The 22884-nt window shown below is 35.8% G+C and overlaps 1 protein-coding gene across 2 annotated transcripts in view; it reads left to right on the plus strand.

Annotated features, from left to right (window-relative positions):
* The window catches only part of SART3 (spliceosome associated factor 3, U4/U6 recycling protein), a 1581088-nt gene that overhangs the window by 201705 nt on the left and 1356499 nt on the right, over nucleotides 1–22884 (plus strand). For both annotated transcript variants that reach the window (XM_044068408.1, XM_044068409.1), the window contains exon 5: nucleotides 8180–8276. In XM_044068408.1, coding sequence (XP_043924343.1) covers nucleotides 8180–8276 — 97 coding nt within the window. The remainder of the gene's footprint in view (nucleotides 1–8179; nucleotides 8277–22884) is intronic.

Below are 22884 nucleotides of genomic sequence, written 5' to 3' on the forward strand. Positions count from 1 at the left end.
GCACGGGGACCTCCAAACAACATCCAAAGCCCCAACCCTACCCACCCCCAACCCAAACCCCCCCCGGAAAAAAAAAATAAGGTTTCCAAAAAAATAGGGTGCCAACACCCAAAAAGCCCAAAACTAAACCCCAAAACCCTAATTTTTCCCGAATTTTTAAAATCAAAAATAGGAAAAACTGGTCCCACTCCCCCCAAAAGGGGAAAAAAAGGAAAGGGGGTTAAACTGGGGCCTTTTTCCTCCAAAGGATCCCCCATTTTAACAACCAAAAACTCAGGTCCAACCCCCCCCAAAGCCCAAAAAAATAAGAAATTTTCAAAGTTTCCCCTTTAAAACCTGAGGTAACCTTCCCCCGGCCATGGGAAAAAGGCCCCAAAAGGAACCCCTTTTTAAAACATGGAACCCCAGGGCGGATGACCCTAAAACCAAGACTTACCCTCCCAAAGGAAGGGGCCCGGGGGAAAAGCCCAAAAAAACAATTTAAAAAAAGGAAAGTATTGGTGACAAAATCCCAAAAAGGTCTGTCAGCCCGGGAAAAACATCCCCCAAAAACCCCTTGGGCCAGGGAAAATTGCCAAAAACCCGTTTACCCTTCTTTGTTTTGTAAAGGCCTTGGGAAACCCCAAAATGCCTTTTAGGCAAAAAACCAAAAAACAAACCCACCTTCCCATTAGACAACACAAAAAAAAGAAACTTAAAGGGTAATCCCGCTCCCAAAGCCAGGGGGAAGGTCTAAACCCAAGATCAAAGGGGGGACTTCCCCGGGGTCTCCTTCAGTAAGGAAAAATAATCCAAAAAATCCCGTTTCCCGTTTTAAAAGGGAAACCCGGAAGGCTCCCGGGAAAACCCCCCTACAAACCCGGCCCCAAAAAATTTGGAAAACCGAACCCCAAAAGGAGGGTATCCATAATTTATCAAAGAATTAACCCCCACACCTCCCAAGGTTTGTTGGGGGAACTTTCCCAAAGGCATTTTTGGAAAAACCAACCATGTGAATAAAGGGGGGCCCCAAAACCCGGCCTTTTAAAGCCTTTCACAAACCCCCTCCCAAAATAAACCCCGCTTTTCCCCCAGAAAAAATGGGTTGAAAGGCTCTAAACCCCATTAAATTGGGTGCCTTCAACTCCCCCAACCCTTTAAAAGGGACCCCCAACTCAAACCCCAAAACCCTCTTGGGTTTTAAATTTTTATAAAACCAAATGGGTAAATTGGAACCAAAATGGGGGCCAAAAACCCCCCCACAAGAAAAACTAAGGATGGGTAATTCCCCAACCCTGGGGGTCTAAAAGCCAAAAGGTATACCCTTTGGGAAAAACTGCCCCCAAAAATTTAACTATGGAATCCATTGTACCCAAAAAGGAAAAGGGTTTTGGGGGGCCCAAAAAGCAAACCCCTTCAACACTTCCAAAAGGGTTGGAAAACCTTCAAAGCCCCCCATGGGAAAATTCCCAAACCGAGAATTTCCCCCTTTTCCAAAAATTTTAGGCCCTAAGGAAAAAGCCCCTTTTGGGGTTCCAGCACCCAAATAAAACCCCCAAAATCCTCCCCAAAGGCAAGGGAAAAAACCCTTTTTGGTGGAAAACCCCCGCCATAAAAAAGCTTTTACCAGAAAGGGGAAGTCCCACTATAAAGCCCCCAAAAACCCCAAAAAGGGAACATCTCCAACCCCAAGGGAAACCAAATCCCTTAAAATCATCTAAAGGGACTTAAAAGAAAAATTGGCACAAAGATTAATCCCAAGGCCCCCCCTTTTTTAAAAATTTAAACCTGGGGGGGCAACCCCAATACCCCCTTGAGTTTAGTGGAAAAGACAAAAAAAAAACCCCGGGGGCCCCCTTGCCCCCTGGCAGAAAGGCCCGTAAACTTCCCCCCCAAAAGGGGAAATTTTTCCCATCCCCAACAAGTTAATCCCCAAAAAGGGTGGCGAAAGCCAAAAAAACACTCTGGGAGGCTTTTCCCGGGCTGCCGTTTAACCATGCCCCAAGAAAAATAATATAAATATTTAATTAATTTATAAATAAATTTTTAAAGGGGGTTTTGGGTTTTTAAAAAAATTTGGGATAAAAAGGGGGTGGGGAAATATTATAATATAGTGGTTGAAATATAATATTAAATATAAAAAAAATTGGGAATAAACATTTAAAAACCCAAAAATTTTTTTAAAATTTGTTTGTGGTGATTTTTAAAATAAAATAATAAAATATAAAAGTTGGATGAAAATTTTAAAATAACTGGGCATATTAAAAAAGGGGGGTTTTTTTATTAAAGAGGGTTGCAAACTGGTTAGGGGATTTGAAATGGTGTTGGGTGGATTTTTGGATTAAAATTAAATTAAAATTAGTTTTGGGAATTTTGTTTAAATTAAAAATTTTGGGTGGTTAAAAGGGGGATTTTGGTGGGGTTTGGTTTTTGAAAAGGGTGTTGTGTGAAAAATTAAAAGGGGTTTAAAAATTAAAAATTTGAGAGGTTTTGGGTTTTAAATAAATAAAATATATATTTTAAAAACAAATTTAAAATTTAAAAAATTAATATTTTAAAAATTAAAATAATTAATTTAAATAATATAATTTTTTAAATATTAAAGTGGTTGAAAATTTATATAAATTTATATTTAAAATTAATTAATAAGGGTTTGTGTTATATAATATTAGGGGGTTTTTGAAAAAATGGATTTGGGAAAAATTTTTAAAATAAATGGAAAACCCCAAAAAAAAGGGTGGGATAAAAATGGTTTGAGGGGGTTTTTTTTAAAAAATTAAATTTATTAGGGGGTTTCTTAAATTTTTAAGGGTTGTGTGGTGTGGTTTTTTTTGGAATTCCCCCTAGGGAAAAAAATTTGGTAAATTTAAAATTAAAATTACAAAAAAAATAAAAATTAAAATTAAAATAATTATTTAACAAAAATCCCAAAAAAATGTTGGGGTCAATATTTAAAAAAATTTTAAAAAAATTAAATTAGGTTTAAATTAAAATTTTTGTGTTGGGGAATAAATAAATTAAAAAATTTTTATAATATAAGAGGGAAAATAATAATTAAAAAGGGGGGGGAAAAATTTATTATAAAAGTTTTTTTGGGTGTGTTAAAAATATATATATTTTTTTTTTAAAATATATAAAATATTTTAAAATTTTTATGTTGTGTGTGTGGGGTGTGTGTGTTTTTAAAAATATATATATTTTATAAAAGTTTTTATATATAAAAATTTTTTGTGTGTGTATATATATATTATTATAGTGTGTGTGTTTTTATATATATATATATATGTGTGTGTGTGTGTGTGTGTATATTTTAAAAATATATGTTTTTGTTAATATATATATATTATATATATATATATAAATATATATTTGTGTTTTTAATATATATTATTAAAATTAAAATATAAAAAAAATATATTTTGTGGGGTGTATATTTAAATAAAAAATTTTTTTTTTTTTTTAAAAAATATATATGTTTTTATATTTTTATATAATATATTATATATATAAAATATAAAATATTGTGTGTGTGTTTTATTTTTTATTTTTAAATATATATAATATAAATTTTGTGTGTATATATATTTTAAAAATTTTTATGTGTGTGTGTTTTTTGTGTGTGTGTATATTAAAATATATAAAAAATATTTGTTGTGTGATATATATATATATATATATATATATATATATGTGTGTATATTTATTTTTTTATATATATATTATTATATATGTTTATGTATATATATATATATATATATATATATTTTATATATATATATATATATATATAATATGTGTGTGTGTTTTTTTATATTTTGTGAAAAATAAAATAAAATGGTTTGTGTGTTGTATATTAATAATATTTGTGTGTGTATTTTTATATTATATATGTATGTGTGTGTGTTTTATATATATATTTAAAAAATAAAATATATATATATATTTTATATATTTTTTATATAAAATATATGTTTTGTTGGGGAAAATATATATATATATATATATATATATATATATATATAAAATTTATATATATATATAATATTATAAAATGTGTGTGTGAAAATTTTAAAAAATATATATATATATGTTTTATAAATATATATTATTTGTGTGTGTTTTTTAAAATATTATTGTGTGTGTTATTATATATATATTTTTTATATATATTTTTTTTTGTAAAAAATTATTTGGATATATTTTTGTGTGTTTTGTGTAAAAAATATATATAAAAATTTGTTTATTTAATATATTTTATTTTAAATTATATATTATATGTGTGTGTGTTTTTTTTTTTTTGTGTGTGAAAAAATATATTTTTTTGGGGTGTGTGTGAAAATATATATATATATATTTTTTATATAAAATTTTTATTTTTATTTATATATATATATATATATATATATATATATATTATAAAATAAATTTTAAAAATATTTTAAAATATATATTTTTTTATTTTTGTGTGTGTGTGTGTGTATATATATATATATATTAATTTTATTTTTTTTATATATATATATATATATACATTTATTTGGGTGTGTGTGAAAAATATATATATGTGGTTTTTGTGTGTGTTATATATATTTTTTTTATATATATATATATATATGTGTGTGTGTGTGTGTTAATATATATATATATATATATAATTTTTAATAAATAATATTATATTGTTTTTTTTGTGATATAAAATATTTTTGTGTTGTGTATATTATATATATATAAAAATATATATATATTTTTTATTTTGTGTGTTTTTTTTGTGTGTGTGTTTTTATATATATATATATATATATATATATATAAATTTTTTTTAAATATTTGTTGTTTTTTATATATATATATATATATATATATATTTGTTTGTATATATATTTTTGTGTTGTGTATATATATATATATATATATGTGTGTGTGTGTGTATATATATATATATATATATTTGTGTGTGTATATATATATATATATATATATACATATATATATATATTTATATATATATATTTTTTTTATATATATATATATATATATATATTTAAAATTTTTTTTAAATATATATATATTTTTTTGTGTGTGTTATATATATATATATATATATATTTTGTGTGTTTTTTGTGTTTGTGTGTATATATATATATATATTTTTATATATTTTGTTGTTTATATATATTTTATATAATATATATGTTTTTTGTTTGGTGTGTTTGTGTGTATATTATAAAATTTGTGTTTTATAAAAATATATATTTTTTATATTTTGGTGTGTGTGTTTTTTTGTTGTGTTTTATATATTTTTTGTGTGTGTGTATATTATATATATTTTATATATATATATATATATATATATTTTTATAAAATATATATATATTTTATATATATATGTGTGTGTGTGTAAATATATATTATTTGTTGTTTTTTGTGTTTTTGTATTTTTATATATATATATATATTATATATATATATATTTATATATATATATATATATATATTATGTGTGTGTTTATATATATATATTTTTTATGTGTTGTAAAAATATATATTTTTTATAAAATTTTTGTGTGTGTGTGTTATTTATATTTTTTTTTATATGTGTGAATAATATTTGTGTGTATTTTATTTTTATATATGTGTGTGTTTTAAAAATATATATATATATGTTTTTGTGTTTTTGTGTGAATATATATATATATATTGTGTGTTTTAATATATATATATATATATATATATATGTTTATATTTATTTTTAATATATATATATAATTTTTGTGTGTGTGTTTTTTTTATATATATATATATATATATATATATAGGTTTTTAAAAAATATATATATATATATTTTTTTTTATATATAATTTTTATGTTTGTGTGTTGTATATATATTTATTTTATATATATATATATATAAAAATGATTTAATGTTTTTTGCCCCCTTTTAAAAAATTTGTTTTTTAAATAATTTATATATAAAAAGGGAAATTTTTATATTTTATTATATTAATAATTGTTTTTGTGTTTTAAAAATATTATTTTTAAAAAATGTGGTTTTAATAAAATTTTTTTTTATTATTTTGTGTGTTTTTTTTTTATTTATTTTATTATAATAATGATAATAGTTGGATTGAAATAATTAAATAAATTTTTTTGGGTTTATGTGTAAAAAATGTTTATAATTTTTAATTGTGTTTTTTGTGGTGGTGGTTTTGTAAAAATTTTTTTATAAAATTTGTTTGGTTGGTTTTTGGTTGTATTAAATTTATAAAAAAAATAAGGTTTTGGGTTTGTTTTTTATTTAATTTTAAAATGTTGGGGTTGTGTGTTAAAAAAATTTATTGGTGTTGGTTACATAAAAAAAAATTTAATATTTGGGTTAAAAATTTTTTGGGGAGGGTTTTTGTGTATGGGATGTGTTGGGGGTTGTTTTAAATGTTTTGTTAAAAAGTTTGAAAAAGGGTGGTGTGTTGTTTGTTTTTAATTTGTATTGTGTGTTGATAATAATTTATTTTTTGTTTTAAAATTGTGTTTTATTGTTGTTTTGTATATTATATTTTAAAATTTTTAATATAAGGTGATTTTAAATTTTTTTATTATTAATATGGGGTTTTTGTTTGTGTTTATTTTTATAAATAATTTGTTTTAAATTTTTTTTATTAAATGTTGTGTGTGTGTATATTTTTAAAAATTTTTTTTGTTTTAAATAAATATTTATTTTTTTTTGTTTTTTTAAAATATTTTGTGTTTTGTTGATTTTAATTTTAATTTAGTTTTTTGGGGTGTTTTTTTGTTTTTTGTGTATTTTTTTTATTTTTTTTTTATTTTTTTTTGTTTTTGAAAATTTTTTTGGGGGGGGGGGGGGGGGGGGGGGGGGGGGGGGGATATTTTAAGGGGGGGGGGGGGGGGGGGGGGGGGGGGGGCGGGGGGGGGGGGGGGGGGGGGGGGGGGGGGGGGGGGGGGGGGGGGGGGGGGGGGGGGGGGGGGGGGTGGGGGGGGGGGGGGGGGGGGGGGGGGGGGGGGGGGGGGGGGGGGGGGTCCCTTAAGTTTTTTTTTTCAAGGGAACCTTTTCCCCTTTTTTTGGGAAAGTTTCTCTGTGCCCCCCCTGAGTAATTGCATATTTGTGAAATGTTTATTCTTGTACTTGGGTCCTGACTCCCATCCCAGCTAAATACAGACCAGCATGCTTGTGTAAGCTTGCATCCCTGGTAATGGAGCTACAGTCCCCATTGAAATCAAATGACTAAACTCTATTCAGCTGCTGAACCCACTGATGTGGTACTACCCATCATCGCCTTTATGCAGTAGGTAAACCGCATCTCTGACACTGTATACTTGTATAAGCCTTCTCCACTTTCTCAAACTCACATTTGTGACCCTTTTTCCAGCCATATTTGCCATCTGTTTGTGGACATAAACATGTAGATTCATACCTCATGCACTGTCTTCAGTTAACCTGAGGATATCCTTCCTGTTTGTTCCAGCCTTGGTATCGTACCTTACATTCCTGATACCTACTTCTTTCCCTTTTATCTGTCCTCCTAACATTGGAGTCCTGCAGGAGGAGTTGTGTTCTTCTGTTTGGTTCTTCTAGGTCTTAAGTGAAGTTTGATACAGCTGAAGAGGTTCACCTCTTCCATCATGGTTACCATTCTCAAGTGTTTTGTTTCATTATGAGTAAACCAAGAGAGTGTTTTTTTTAAAACCACTTTATTAAATCCTATTTTGGATAGTGACGTAGATACACATACTTTAATGGAAAAGAAACTGTATTTTTTCATGCAGTATACATATGTTTTGTTTTTAACACTTATCATTCGCTCCAACATTACATAAATTGCTCTATTCCTGTCTTCCCTTAAACCTCGCTTCTTTGCTTGAACGTTATTCTACTTGTATTGTTGCCAAAAATTCTTCAGTAATGAAGTGTTGTGACAAGTTATTTATATTTTGTGGTTTAATAACATGGTTGCATTTTTTGGTTGGGAATCATTCAGATAGATCTGACTTGGAGCCAAACACCACTTGCATTGATGAGAATATTATCTTGTATGAAGGCTCTAATGGGTGTTTGAGTCCCGATGTAATTGTCATACAGTAAAACTTGAAGTTACTGTACTTTGTGAAAATCCATGAAGTTGGGCAGTATATTGTAAACATATGTGCTCAAAAGTACTAACAAGTTTGATTTTTTTTTTTGTCTAGCTCTCTCCCGACCCATCTTCAGAAGAGGCAGGATTGCAAGCTCAGCGCCAAAGAATTAATTCACTTTTTCTGAGGCAGCTTTCTGTTCCTCTTTTGGGTAAGTAGCTTGGAATTAAATGACTATTAAAATGTTCAGGATGTAATTTTTGTTAAGTGGGTACTTGTGCTGGTTCAAGGACCCTTTTCAGCCCCACTTTGAGACAGAAGCTTAGAGATTAAAAGTAAAAAAAAATATTTAATAGTTTGATAGTTATTCAAAGTAGTTCTTTTTTGCTTAGTTTCTGGACTGCATAGTAAATATGTTCTGTGCTTCAGATTGAGTTCACCTCCCTCCCCATTTGCTTGATGTACAAGCTGTAAGTGTTGTGTTTTCCAGCATGTGAAATGAGTGAAGTCTTGCACCTTTATGTGTATGGTGCTATTTCCCTGATGATGAAGGATATTAAATGTAGAATTTTTATTGTATTAGGCAACAATTAGCAGTCTTTCCTGTATGTTTTTGTTGCAGTACATTGCTATTTGAAGGAATGCATTAAGTTTTTCAGTGTATGATCAGTTTAACTAACACTGTGGTAGTTTGAATGTCACAGAAAGGATACTTAAGACACAACTAGAAGAGTTAATATGGGAAAATTAAGTGCTATATGTAGAGCATTGCTTTAATAAACTAAAATGTGGTTAGTCTGAGATCATCATTTTTGTTTAACTGGAAAGGAGGTAATGGAAGAGCTTTATCTAGATTTTGTGTTCTTAACTTTTGTGTAAGGCATTTGATTTATTACCTCATAGGAGAATTATTTGTGCTTCATGATCAGCACTTGTATGTTCAGTAGAATAGCCAGTTTATTTATTTTATTTTATTTATTTATTTTACATTTGTTGAATGTAAAATAAAATAAAATAAATAAAAATAAATTATTTGTGCTTCATGATCAGCACTTGTATGTTCAGTAGAATAGCCAGTTAAATATGGTTTCCATGTATGCTGCCAAGAAGTGGAATTCGCGGGACTTCCATGATGGCAGCACACACAGCAACAGCTTAATTTCAGCTCTCCCAGTGTGAAAAAAATGAGATATAAGAGCAAGTAATTCTGCCGTCTTGCGTAAAATACAGTTACTGGCTATTAAGTACACTGCCTGGATGCCGGCAAAGAAGAAATTTAGACAACCTGAAAGAAAATCAGGTAGAAAAGGTGAAGAGAAAACAATGGCTGGGAAGAATCCTTCAGCTGTTAGCAAAAAAGCAGTTCAAGTTTCAGCTTTGGTACAAGAGACTGTTTACAGTAATTTAGTGAGAAAATAAATCAAATGTACTTAGACCTGTTTAGAATAAATGAACTATTGAAAGAGTGCATCACTCAAACAGCAAAAGGCTTGAAAAATAGAAGTTTTAACTAACAGTTTAGATGAACTGATAAAACTGCACAAACCAGAGATTGAAATGAAGGCTGGCTGAGTATGAGACTTCTAAAGAATATCAGTTTCAATAAATGGTAGCATTAGAAGACCGAGCATGCAGAGAAAATCTGAGATTTTCTGCTGTAGCAGTGAAACTGGAAGGAGCAGACTGTATTAATTTTATGAAAACACGAATAAGCAGTTTGACTGGTATTCCATTGCAGGATTCACTAATTGAACGGGCACATTTGAATGCATGTTACAGAAAAGCCGAAAATCTGCAGAAAAGATCAAAGAAAACAGATTGTGGTGGCTCAGGCACATGTGCAGAAAAGCAGAATCAGTCTGGTGAAGATCATTTGGGACAGACAGGAAGAAAAGAGAAAATGAGGGCATCCAACAAAGAGGTGGATGGATTGCATGAGCCAAGATCTGTGGCAGTCAGGCAGGAGTTTTGAAGAAGTCAGGAATGTGGCATTGAAATGAGAGAGATGACAAAAGTTGACACAGCGCCCTGATCCATGTAAGCAAATGGGGAAAAAGTGGGATGTTGATGTGTATGCTCCACACTGGCTGTAAGAAAGCAGCCAAGATGTATATTAGTAAGGATGCAGTCATTCCAGCAAAAAGAGTTGATCTTAACAAAAGTTTGGTGGAAGGGAAGAGTATTAAATTTTAGATGGCAGAATGTTCTTGGAAAATGATTATTCACTGTACTGCAGGCAGAAGGGAAGAAAATTTATCCCAGCAGTTAAGGAATATCTAGAAGCAGGTGGTGAGATTTATTTGTTCTGAAGGTGAACATAGTTGTGTGTGTGTGTGTGTGTGTGTGTGTGTGTGTGTGTGTGTGTGTGTGTGTAACTTAATAGGTTATGGGGTGTTCTGAAAATGTATTGATTTTTTTTGTGTGATGGTTTTCATTAAATCAAAAAGTCTTGAAAAAAATGAGACATAAGTTCAAATGGAGATAATGAGAAACAATTGCATAAAAGATCCTTCTGCCAAACACTGTGTGCAGATAACACAAAAGTTTGAAGTAAACATTCAAAAAAATTGCCGTGTTATAGGTGGGAACGGTAAATTATCATAATGACTACACTTTTTCATATTTTGGAACGTAAATGTCCTTAGTTATAGACAGAAAGGTAAGAGTACTGAATTATATTAAGAAATGTAGGGTGCAAATTTTGCAGGAGACACTTTGGGAAAGAAATGCACATGTGAATTTGATAAAGGATTTCAGGATGTATATTTCAGCAGAGTATCTTGGACAGTGGAAAGGGGCAGTAATTGTACAAATTGCTAAAGAAACTCCAGTAGTGATAGAGGAAAAAAAGATAGTGGTAGATTTGTGGTAATGAGCTTAAGAAAGTTTGGGGAGAAGCAATCAGCTTTCAGCAGGCTGTATTACTTAGATGGGAAGAGAAACTTGATTTGCAACAGTGATGATGTATCTAGGGGAACTGTGGAAAAATATAACAAAAAGCAGATTTTTGAAGAAGTTAATTAAAATATGTGGTACAAAGATGTGGATTCAGTAGTAACAGCTCAGAATTTACTTATTCTCCCCAAAGTACAATAACTGGGTAGACTAGCTAGAAATTACAATTCACAGAAACACGTGCATTTAATTGAAAACTTCAACACTCATCTAATAACTGTTTCAGATTAGGCACCCTTAAAAACTGAGATAAAATACAGGTTAGTGAAATAAAAATGAGATACTGGTACTTTCCCTCCTACCTGTTAAAAAAGAGAAGACTTTATGGAGTGGGTAGTGGAAATTATTTGAGTTATAAGGGAAGATAGAAATTTCTTCAGAAGTTATAACTAGACAGTGCGATAAAATGAAAACAGAGTTTAAATATAGGATAGGAATAAAAGTAGTTTATTAGTGCAGTAATGTGATTTATTTAGAGGGCCTGACAGAGATTGAAGTAATGCAGAGCAAGGGGAATCTCATAGTACAATATGTGCACCTGCAGAGTGCTGAAGAGAAAATAAAGGACTATCAGGATAATATGAAGCCGCGGTAGTAGTATATATATATATATATATCTACATCTATTGATATGTTGTCGCCTCACAGCAAGAGGTTCTCCCGTTCGATTCTCGGCTGGAGCGCTTTCTGTGTGGAGTCTGCATGTCCTCCCCGCAGTCGAGAGGCGTTCGAAAAACGTGCGTAAAATGGGCATGCCTTCGTTGAAGGTTGGGCGTCGGGCTGGCAACTCAGCACTGTAAAAATCTACTGCCAATCATTAGCGGACCGGAGTTCTGCTGTGGTGACCCCTAACTGGGAAAAGCTAAAAGAAGAAGGATAATATGCATGACTTTAGAAAGATTGCTAAGCAATTATTTTTTTATATAAATTCCAGAGCACAAAAACTTTTAGCACAGTGACTTGGGCAACAGAAAATAGAAAGGGTTGTTGCCAAAGTTAGGGAGCCTGTAACAGGAAAAATAACTAGAGGTCCTGTAGTGGTATTAGAGATATTTTGGAAATTTTATGAAAAATATATGAAACAAGGAAAGATAGAAATCTAGAAAGAGTACAAATGGAAATATTTATGGAAGACTTAAGTATGGCAAGGTTAGAGGTAGATGAGGCTCAACCTATAACAGTTAAGATAGGAGATGAGATGAATATTGTGATGTGTAATCAATCTGCAGGAAAATCCCCAGGAACAGGTGATATTCCCGTTGAAGTTAGGAAGGAAGAAAGCGGTAAATGTCTGGAACGTTTTAACAGCATTTTACGAGGAGGTGAAGTACTAATATTTTGAGGGGGGGGGGAGCTGTGGTGGCTGTAATACCTAAAGACGGTAAACACTCTTCAGACCATTCCATACAGAACCATTTTAATTTTAAACCATAATTATAAAGTGTCAGTCTGTATTAGCTAAAAGAATTGCAAAGTTGTTTCCAAAATTGATAATTATGGATTTGTGTGATTTGTGACTAGGAGTCTAACATTTGACAGCATTACTAGAACAGCAGAAAGTAAGAAAATGACACTCTTGTTGGTGGGTCTTGATGTAGAGAGAACATTTGACAGAGTGAGCTGGAATTTTATGAGTAGGGCAGTAGAAACTTTTGCATTCCCTGGTATAATAAGTTTAATTTGAAGGCTAAATGAGAGATTGGAAGTCAGAATTAAGTGGGGAGGGTTCCTTTCTGAAAGTATTCTAAGAACTAAGCCAACATAACTTTCCCCATTCCTCAACAGATGGGTCTTTGGATCTGACTTTGGCCACTTTAGGATCTATAGCTCAGGTGCTTTCACTTGCCTACAGCCCCTTCCTGTCCCCAAAATTACCTCAGATCTCATTTGCTGCTCATCCGGTACAGACGCTATCCCCCACTCAGGCTTGTCTCAGCTAAGGCTTGTAAAACTATTTTCAGCTTGTGTTTGAATTATGGATAGTTCTTTCAGTTGTTGAACTGTGATACTTTTCCCTTACTCTCTTTTAAAAAAAATAAATATATATATATATATATATATATATATATATATATATGTGTGTATATATATATATATATATATATATATATATATATATATGTTTTTTTTTCCTTTTAGACATTTGCTGCCCTTTTTGTTAATGTGTGTTGGGTTTCCTTTGGAGTAATCTATATTACTGCCTTTTTTTCTTATTGTTATAGTGCTTTTGCTGACCATATCCAATAAGCCTTTTAAGTTTAAAAAATGCATGGCCTGCAGCTCAGATTCCTAATTCTGATCCCTTTCTGAAATGTGTGTACTGCTTTGGTGTTGCCCACTTGGATGAAGAATTTAGCATTTGTACTGTTTTTTGCCAGAGGACTATTATTGAATGGCACAGTAAGTTTGTACTGAAGGGATTTCTCTGATCCTCTGTAGGAGAGCTCTCTAAATTTATGTCTGCTGTTTCTTGAGCCTTCCCACCTGCTAGAAAGCCTTCAGAATAGACAGGATAAGAGTGGTGACAGGGCCCAAGGAATAAGGGCAGATAGTCTCGGAAGTCCACCCCCCAACTGTTCCTTCTAGTCAGTGGCTTCTTTAGCTCAGTCTCCAAAACTACTTAAAGCTGAGCTCCAACCTCTCCATCAGATCCAATAGTTACTAGATTGCAAACTCCTTCCTTGTCGTAGCCTAGATTTTTACCTGATCTGATGTCTCCTAGACTGCAGTCCCCTGTCTTGCTGGAGAGAATTGTGCACAGTCTTCTAGACCTCCATGGACCCTCTTCCTTCACCAGATCATTCTGGTCTATCAGAAGCCTGATAGAAGCTAGTGTGGATAGGGTGATGATGATGATGATCCTCAGGACCCATATTCAGTTTGGGGATCTTCCAGCTCTGTCCTCTGTTGGATCTGTGAGCTTGAGTACTCCCCCTTTTACCTTTGGTGGCTCCTACCCCGATCTGCCTCACTGTTTTGGACCTAGGATTCAACTTTATGCCAAGGATTGCCCTTGTCAAATCCAAAGCTTTGTTTAATTGCCACTCCAGTGACGTGTCTGATCCATCTAGTTCCTACCTTTATGGATCCAGAGGGAGCTCTGAGACAAAGCATCGGCGCCAGTTCTGGTGGTTGGGGATTGACTCTGAAATTATTGGAACCTTCCCTTACTCCTGGAGCCTCAGCAGTGGTTAGCTCTGCTCAGATGTTGGCCTCTGAGGAGATCCAAATCGGTTCCCGGGACCAACTCATTTTGGAGGCATCAACTCCTACTGGAGTGGTGATAGGTTCCCCAGTGAAGGGTCATAGGTCTTGCTCTTGGTCCTACTCCTCCTACTGTCTCTTTGGGACAGCCAAAGCTATATGGCAGATAAGTTTGAAAGCTGATGAATTCCAAGGCATGAATGAGGTTAGTAATGTCAAGTGTTTTCTAAAGGATAGAAGGCTTAGAATTAACAGTGGCAGTAGTTAGTAACAAAGTATATACTATTTTTTTATATTTGATATATTTTTATTACACACATACATGTTTATATTTTGTATATGTTATACATTTTATATATGTTGTTTATAGGGATATATATTACATTGACGAACGCTTAAATGTTCGAATCTCTAAAGGTCGACCTTTAGAGATCGAACAGTTAAGCGTTCGAAAATGTAATAAAACAAATCAAGCAAAAAAAAAAAGTAAAATGAAAGTGTTTTAGCAGGGGGGCAAGCCTCTCTGCACCCCCCACACCCCCACTACTGAAATATACCAACTCTGAGATTTTTTTTTTTTTTTTTTTTTTTTTTTTTTTAATTTTTAAAGATATTCAAACACTTAACTGTTCGATCTCTAAAGGTCGATCTTTAGAGATTCGAACATTTAAGCATTCGTTTATCTAATATAGATCTTGTTTATAGATATGGCTGTTTAAACTTGGTTTTATGTATTTTTATCAAAGCATGTAGAGCAGTTTAACTGTTGGCCAATGCATTTTGATGAATGTTGGAATTATGTTTCTGCATGGCTTGGTATGATTTTGCTTTAAGAAATTCTTAATTGTCTTATTGATCAATTGAATGTAGCCTTTGATTGGAGCATGATTTATTTAAATAGTGAGCGCTATGTGAAAGTGTTTTTTCTGATGAAGTCTTTTATGGCCGAAAAGCGGAGATTGTAAAGTTCTAGTATGCTTAAAGTTGACTCAGTTCTCACCTGATATTCTAGTATGGTTTGTGCTTTCTTTAAGTTTGAATTTTTATACCACACATCGGATTCATCTTCCTTTATCTTTGTTATAGGAGACAGATGTGGCAGAACCTATTCTGCACAAACCTGATAAATTTCTTGTTGCAGTCAAGGATTGCCAGCACTGGAGCAGAGTCCTGGAGGTAGAAGGAATGATTGTAGCAGCAGCCAAAAAGAGGAATTGAGTGAAGAAAGCTCATCTGTCCATCCCCTAGCAAGGAATCTAGCGCATTGGACAGGTTTGGGGAAACTAGTTTAATTTCAGCTACCTTTGCTTTGAGGGTAGTGTATTACCCAGAACATATGTGAAGATTTTAGGGAGATTTGACTGTGGTGCTCTCCAAATCTCTCTCAGGGTTCATGTCTGTGAAAGAAGAAAACTGGACTTGGCCACCCTGCAGTCCCTATCAAATGTCTCCATATGCCTGATGTCTAACACTGCAGAAGGCATTTTTAGAGCACAGCCATTATCATATGGAGACATGCTTGGATGCTCTTATGTGATTTTATGGAGCCTTTCAAGATGTCCTTTGTCAGAGCCCCTTTGGATGGTTTGATTCTCTTCAGCCCAAAAGTCAACAACATGCTGTGTAGAAGAGAGCAAGACAGGAAAACTCTTTCTGCCATAGGGATACAGTTCTGTACCCCCCTGAGATCCTAAAAACCAGAAGGTGGTAAGAAGCTGTATTTCTGGAAGTTCAAGAGTTTACCCTGGACACTGTTGGAGAGACCCCCCCCCCCCGGCAAAGGGGGGAATTCTAATGATGTAAGTCACCCCTGAGGCAAAACCAAGGCTTCAGGATCCTTTTTCCAAGAGGCCTTATCAGCACTCCTGAACAATTGTTCAGCTGCTTTGCAGTGGAAGCAGTCAGGGGTGCTCATTTCTGCACCCCTAGGCATGGACATCCATCACCAAAAATACCTGGGTGAGGATGATCATAACCAGAGGCTGTTCCATTCCTTTCCTTTACCTTCCTCCTTCGACAAAGAATTCCCCACTGTGTCACCCTCTCAAAAGATGGCAGCCACTGTAGAAACAAAAAAAACACTAGACAATTGAGTCATCCAGGAGGTCTAACCAGACTAACATTTTGGTGCCAAAGAGTAATGAGGATCTTGGTCATCTCAATCAGTATGTTAGACACACTAAGTTCCAGGCGGTCATGGTATAGTCCTTCCTCCCTCCCTCTTTTGAAATAAGATGATTGGATGTGCTCAATAGATCCTTACCACATTATGATGGACAGGCAGTTCAAAAAGCTTCTCCAGTTCCAGCTGGGATCCAGTCATTTTCAATTCAGAACCCTACCCTTTGGTCTCACCACAGCCCCTTGGGTGTTCACTAAGCGTATGGTGGTGGTCGCAGCTCACCTCTGACTGCAAGGGTTCCAGGTATTTCCAGAATCTCGATGATTGGCTTGTTACTGCTCCTACCAGGTCTCTTCTTGTTCAGGCTAGAGACTATCTGCTCCACCTTTGATATGAGTTTAGGATCACAAATAAACCTGGACAAATGTTTGATGTTGTGTAGCCCAATCTCACCTTCATTTTTACGTATGGGTTTGGAGCCGATCCTCTGCTCCGACTTGGCTGATTTATAAGCTCGAAGACTTCTGGTTGGCTCGTGGCTAAGCAGGTATACCATAGTGCACCAGTACAAACCCCCAGATCTCTTTTGCCCCGTCAACGAGTTCGGTTGTGCTTCTCTTGGCTCTGGCTAAGTGTTAACTTTTTTCTTGCTTACATTGTTAAAATTTTTCTTGCTTACATTGTTAAAATTTTTGGTCGCATTTCTTTGTATCCAGAAGCCTAGCTAAGTATAACCCAAGACAAGTGGGTACAAAGAGTTGTTACCAAAGGCTATATCAAACCCTTTTCCCTTTTTCCCTTCCACCGTTTGTTCCCAAGAAGATCCCAGATGTACCACCCAATCTCAGGGATCAGGCAACTGTGGAGACCAGCAAATTGCTCTTGAAAAGAGTCATCCAATCCATCCCAGCAGACCAGTTAGGATCTGGAACTTACTCCAGATTCTTTTTAGTCCCAAAATGAACAGGAGACTGGAGGCCGGTATTGGACCTCAGCAGATTAAACAAATCCATGAGGAAGGACGAGTTTCGGATGGTAACACTGCAGTCGATACTCCGTTTGTTAGGGAAAGACTGTTGGATGTGCGCAATAGATCTCCAGGATGCCTACTACCATATAAAAATGGACAAGGCATCCAGGAGTCATCTACGCTTCCGGCTGGGAGCCAGTCACTATCGGATGTTCTTCGTGTTTCACTGTTGCAGTCATTACATTTGGGTAATCTGCTGGCAGGTTGCCCTCAGTCGGCCTGAATTCCAAAGTCTTGGGTCCTGCGTCAGTTGCTGTCTCCTCCTCCATGACGTCAGGTCATCAGGGGTATAAAACATGCAGCCGATGCCATTTTCTTTAGTCTTTCTTGCCGCGTGGTGCCGGAAGAAGCATTTTGCAAGTGCCGGTTGGCTGACTACTGAAATATTCGAGTTTGAGTTTCAGAACCGAAGTCTTCACTAAAGCTAAGTACCCTGTTGGGGAAACTTTTTTCTTGCTCCATACCGATGTCAGAAAAAGTTAATAATTGCATTACTTGTGGGAAGCAAATACCTCATAAGGATTTCCATTTATACTGTATTCCTTGCCTAGGCCCTAATCACAATGTGCCTGGCTGTCGGTTTTGTGCTAGATTTAACCAACGCACTATTAAGCTTCAGTATGTTTTTGCCTCAAAGTATTTTGGAAACAGATTTAACTACCCAGAAATGTCGTCTGATAGCAATCCGACTACCGGAGTACATAAAAAACGCAAAGAAAAGGACAGAGAAAGGCAGTCAAGATCCAAAACCGACGAAGAAGCTTCTCCTAAGCCAGTCGCCGGTACTCAGTGAGGTGCTTTCGCAGCCCCTGATACCCGCTATCTTCAAGTCCCAGGCCTCTTCCAACACCCATGTGGAGTCCGGCATGCTGCAAGATACTCAAGGTACTGGACCGACTGATGTATCTCCCTCGGATGGGTCTGGAGCCGCTGAGCAGGCACCGGCTTCTGTGGGTGTATTCAGACCTCAACATTTGTATATCAAACCGAAGACAGCTGCAAAACCAAAGACAAAAGCAACCTCTAAAACTAAAAAAACGATGCATGAGCCACGTGCACAGGCCTCTATGCCTAAAAAACAGATGATCAAAATGGCCGAAGACCTTATTACCTTGATCAGGGGTACTCATCCCCCTCCAGATAAGAGGCCTAGGCAAGACACCGATTATGAATCTTCAGATCAGGTTTCTATTTCTTCTGATTCTTCTTCTGTTCAGGAATTTTTTATACCTCCCTATGAGGATTCTGATGCTGAGGAGTCTATACCTTCTGCTTCTCCTCCTGAGGATTATTCATTTAGGGAAACCTTGCATACTTTGAGGGAGCATTTTCACTGGGAGAGTCGAGACTTCTCAGAATCAAAAAAGAGACTCAGGGATTTTCTTCTTCTCCCTCATCACAGGCCTCTGGCCATTCCCCCTGTTTTAGACATTGTGGATGATGTGTTTTCAGAGTCCAGCTTGACCCCTGACTCTCTACCTCTGGCTCCCAGTAAGCCTGACCGATATTACATGGTCCCTGACTCACATAAATTTCTATTTAGAAACCCTGCTGCTGATCCTGAAACTATTTCACAGGGTCCAAAGGGAGTTAAGGCCTCAACAGCAAAAAAATCCTACCCCCCTCTGACAGAGATTCAAGGGCACTGGACAGATGGGGAAAAAAGGTTTATACATCTGCAACCTTGGCAGTCAGAGCCTTAAACTGTCAATTTCATATGTTTAAGTATCAACAACATATTATGGGATTGCTGAAACAGAAAATGATGTTGATTTCTGAATGTGCAGAAAATAAAGAATTGCAGGAATTATTGCATGCAGCTGAACAGGTTGGAAAGCATACTTTGCAATGTGGTTTTGACTCCTTAGAGGCCTCCTGCAGGGCTACAGTTACTGGATCTGTGCTTAGGAGGCATGCCTGGCTAAAGGAACAAAATTTGCTTGACCATGTTAAAGCTAAATTGCTAGATGCACCTTTACAGCACGATACTCTGGTATTAAGGCAGAAGAGGTTTTAAAGAAAATGGAAGACCAAGCTAAATCTATGCAAATAGTTAGACTTCTTACAAGTGCAGCCACCAAGATTCAGTAGACACTGGCCTACAAAGAATTGGTCCTTTCCTGCGTCAGACAGAGCTCAAAGGGGCAAATCCAGATGCCCTAAGGGTTCCAGATACCAGTCGCAAGATTCATACAGGTCAAAGCAATGGGGCGCTTCTACCTCCAAATCTGGAGGAGATAAAGCGCAAACCTACATAAAACAGTCCCAATGACTTCCCTCTTCCTACACCAAGCACTTATCTTTTGGCAGCACCCTTAGGGGGAAAATTAGCACTTTTTGCTCACAATTGGCAGTTAATAACCCAGGACAAGTGGGTACTAAACATAGTATCACAGGGATACAGATTCCATTTCTACACTCTGCCAATGGCAAACGGTTGGCCAGATCTGCCTAAAAATCAATGGGCAGAGACACAGAAACAGGTTACGTCCCTCATGAATATGGGGGCCATTCAACCAGTACCAGAACAGGAAAAAGGACAAGGTTTTTACTCAACTGTTTTTGGTACCCATAAAGGGCAAGGTCTGGCGGCCAATACTGGATTTATCAATTTTGAACACATACCTGGAAATTCCAAAATTCAAAATGCTGACTTTGCAGCAGCTACTGCCCATGCTGGGCAAGAATGCTTGGCTGGTGACATTAGATCTAAAAGAGGCATACCTGCATGTCCCAATAAGACAGTCTTGCAGAAGATACCTCAGATTCAAGGCTGGATTTATGCATTACTAATTCTTTGCACTGCCCTTTGGCTTATCTACTGCGCCCTGGGTCTTCACAAAGTGCCTGGCACCAGTAATTGCATTTTGCAGATGAAAAAGTATACAAATATACCCTTAATTGGACGACTGTCTCATTCAAGCAGAGAGCAAGGACATTCTTCTTCAACATCTAGCGTTTGTGAAAAGGCTTCTAACATGCCTAGGGTACACAATAAACGAAAAGAAATCACAACTGGTACCCTCTCAAAGGATAACATTCCTGGGTGCAAGCTTGAATACAGCTGCCCAGATGGCTTGCCTCACGCCAGCAAGCAAAGGCAACTGACTACTTACTTCAAACTGTTGGCAACAAAAACCCAGTTATCTGCATCCTACTGATGCCATATGCAAAACTGCATATGAGGAAACTTCAATGGTACCTAAAAAGTTTATGGAGCCAACATTCTCACAGTCTGGAAACAATGATTCCTCTCATACCCTGCCTACAACAGGAGTTTCTATGGTGGGCAAAGACATGTCACCAAAACATGGGACGGGCCTTCACTCTACCCCCTGCCAGCCAAACCTTAACAGACGCATCAGATTATGCCTGGGGGGGCTCACATGGCAGGAAGATGCATTCAGGGCATATGGACACCAAAACAAGATGCATCTACATATCAACCAGAAAGAGATGCTAGCTGTTCAAAATGCCCTAACAGCCTTCAACGACTTAGTCCATCCAGGACAACTACTGATAAAGACGGACAACACCACGGTCATGTGGTATATAAACAAGCAAGGGGGCACACACTCTCATACCCCCTTTGCAGATTAGCCATGGCACTGTGGGATACAGCTTTGACCTACCAAATACATCTTCAAGCTCAATTCCTGCCAGGAAAACAAAATACTCTGGCAGACGATTTAAGCAGAAACCTTATGAACCCTCACAAGTGGAAACTAAATCCACAAGTCTTCAGCATGATAACAGAGAAATGGAGGAGCCCAGATATCGATCTATTTGCCTCTCCTCAGAATTATCAGTTGAAAAGATTCTGCACAAGGACTTATCACAGACAAGCATGGAAAGTGGACGCCCTATCCTTCAGTTGGAAAAACCTATCCATTTACGCCTTCCCTCCTCTGCCTCTTCTTCCCAAGGTCCTCCTAAAAGTCAGACAAGAGAAACCAAAGATGATACTAATTGCCCCGGACTGGCCCCAATACTGGTACCCAGTCTTATGGAACTTGTCTCAATACCCAGCTTGGACCTTACCTCAAAGACCTCAACTATTGTCCCAGCAAAACAGTCAGATCCTGCACAGTCAACTCCAGACACAGAACCTGGCGGCATGGCTGATCATGTAGTTATGCAAACAACTCCTCTCAGTAAAGCAGTGATGGATGTCATTTTAGAAGCCAGAAGGCCTAGTACTAGAAAATCTTATGCTGATAAATGGAAGAGATTCTGTGCTTGGAATCAAGCACAAGGAACTGATGCAGCAGAGCCAAATATTCCTCGGATATTACAATACTTAACTGAGATGCTTGACAAAGGCCTATCTTTCTCAATTAAAATCCATGCCTCTGCCATGTTGGCTCATTACAATACAGAGCCACCAATTTTTTTCTCATCCTTTATTACAGCAGTATCTTAGAGGAGCCAAACATTTAAGGCCTCCTAGAAGATCACCATTACCTGCATGGGACCTCGGTTATGTATTGGAAAAGCTCACCCTGCCTCCATTTGAACCAGCTGCTATCGCTGATATAAAGTTCTTATCATGGAAAACAGCTCTGCTACTAGCAATTACTTCAGCGAGAAGAGTTTCAGAGCTACAGGCCCTCATGGCTGTAGAGCCTTTTATCATATTTTACCCAGACAGGGGTGTCTCTGAGGACAAATCCTACATTTATGCTTAAGGTGGTTTCCAGTGTGGCTCTTAACCAAACAATTCATCTGCTAACCTTTTATCCAAATCCGCAAAACAAGGGGGAGAGAATTCTGCATTCCTTGGACATACACAGACAGCTAAGATTCTACTTGAGCAGGACTAAAGCTCTAAGAAAAACTGAGCAATTACTAGTGTCATATGCTGCAGGATCAGAAGGAAAGGCTATTTCAAAGCAGATAAGCCACTGCATCCGTTTCTGCTACTTACACCATGGTAAACTTGTGCCCAAGGGCATTAGGTCCAATTCCACCAGAGCTGCGGCTACTTCTGCAGCCTTTCTTAGAGGAGTACCAACCAAAGACATTGTAGAGGGACCTACTTGGAGTTCTTTTCACACCTTTACAAAGCGTTACCTTTTGCCTCTCTACTCTAAGTCCAGGGCAGGCTTTGCTACTGCAGTTCTGCAGGGCCTTATAGCCACACCTAATGCTGTTTAGCTCCAGCCTCCAAACCATAGCTTTGGGATTCTACCCAAATGTAATGACTGCAACAGTGAAACACGAAGAACATAGTACAGTTGTGTACACTTACCATAAATGTAGATGTTCGAGTGTATTCACTGTTCCAGTCCAGGTTACCCTCCCGCCATCCCCCCTTTCATTCTGGAGTTTATCTTCCTTCTCTATTGTCTGCAACCTATGTGGTGTATTTGCTTGTAGATGAAGGTAAAATTTATATTGATGCATGTATATATATATATATATATATATATATATATATATATATATATATGTATGTGTGTGTATATAGATATATATATATATATATATATATATATATATATATAT

The sequence above is a fragment of the Protopterus annectens genome, chromosome 4.part0 (assembly GCF_019279795.1).
Source record: "Protopterus annectens isolate FY-2018-M chromosome 4.part0, PAN1.0, whole genome shotgun sequence".
NCBI lineage: Eukaryota > Metazoa > Chordata > Ceratodontiformes > Protopteridae > Protopterus > Protopterus annectens.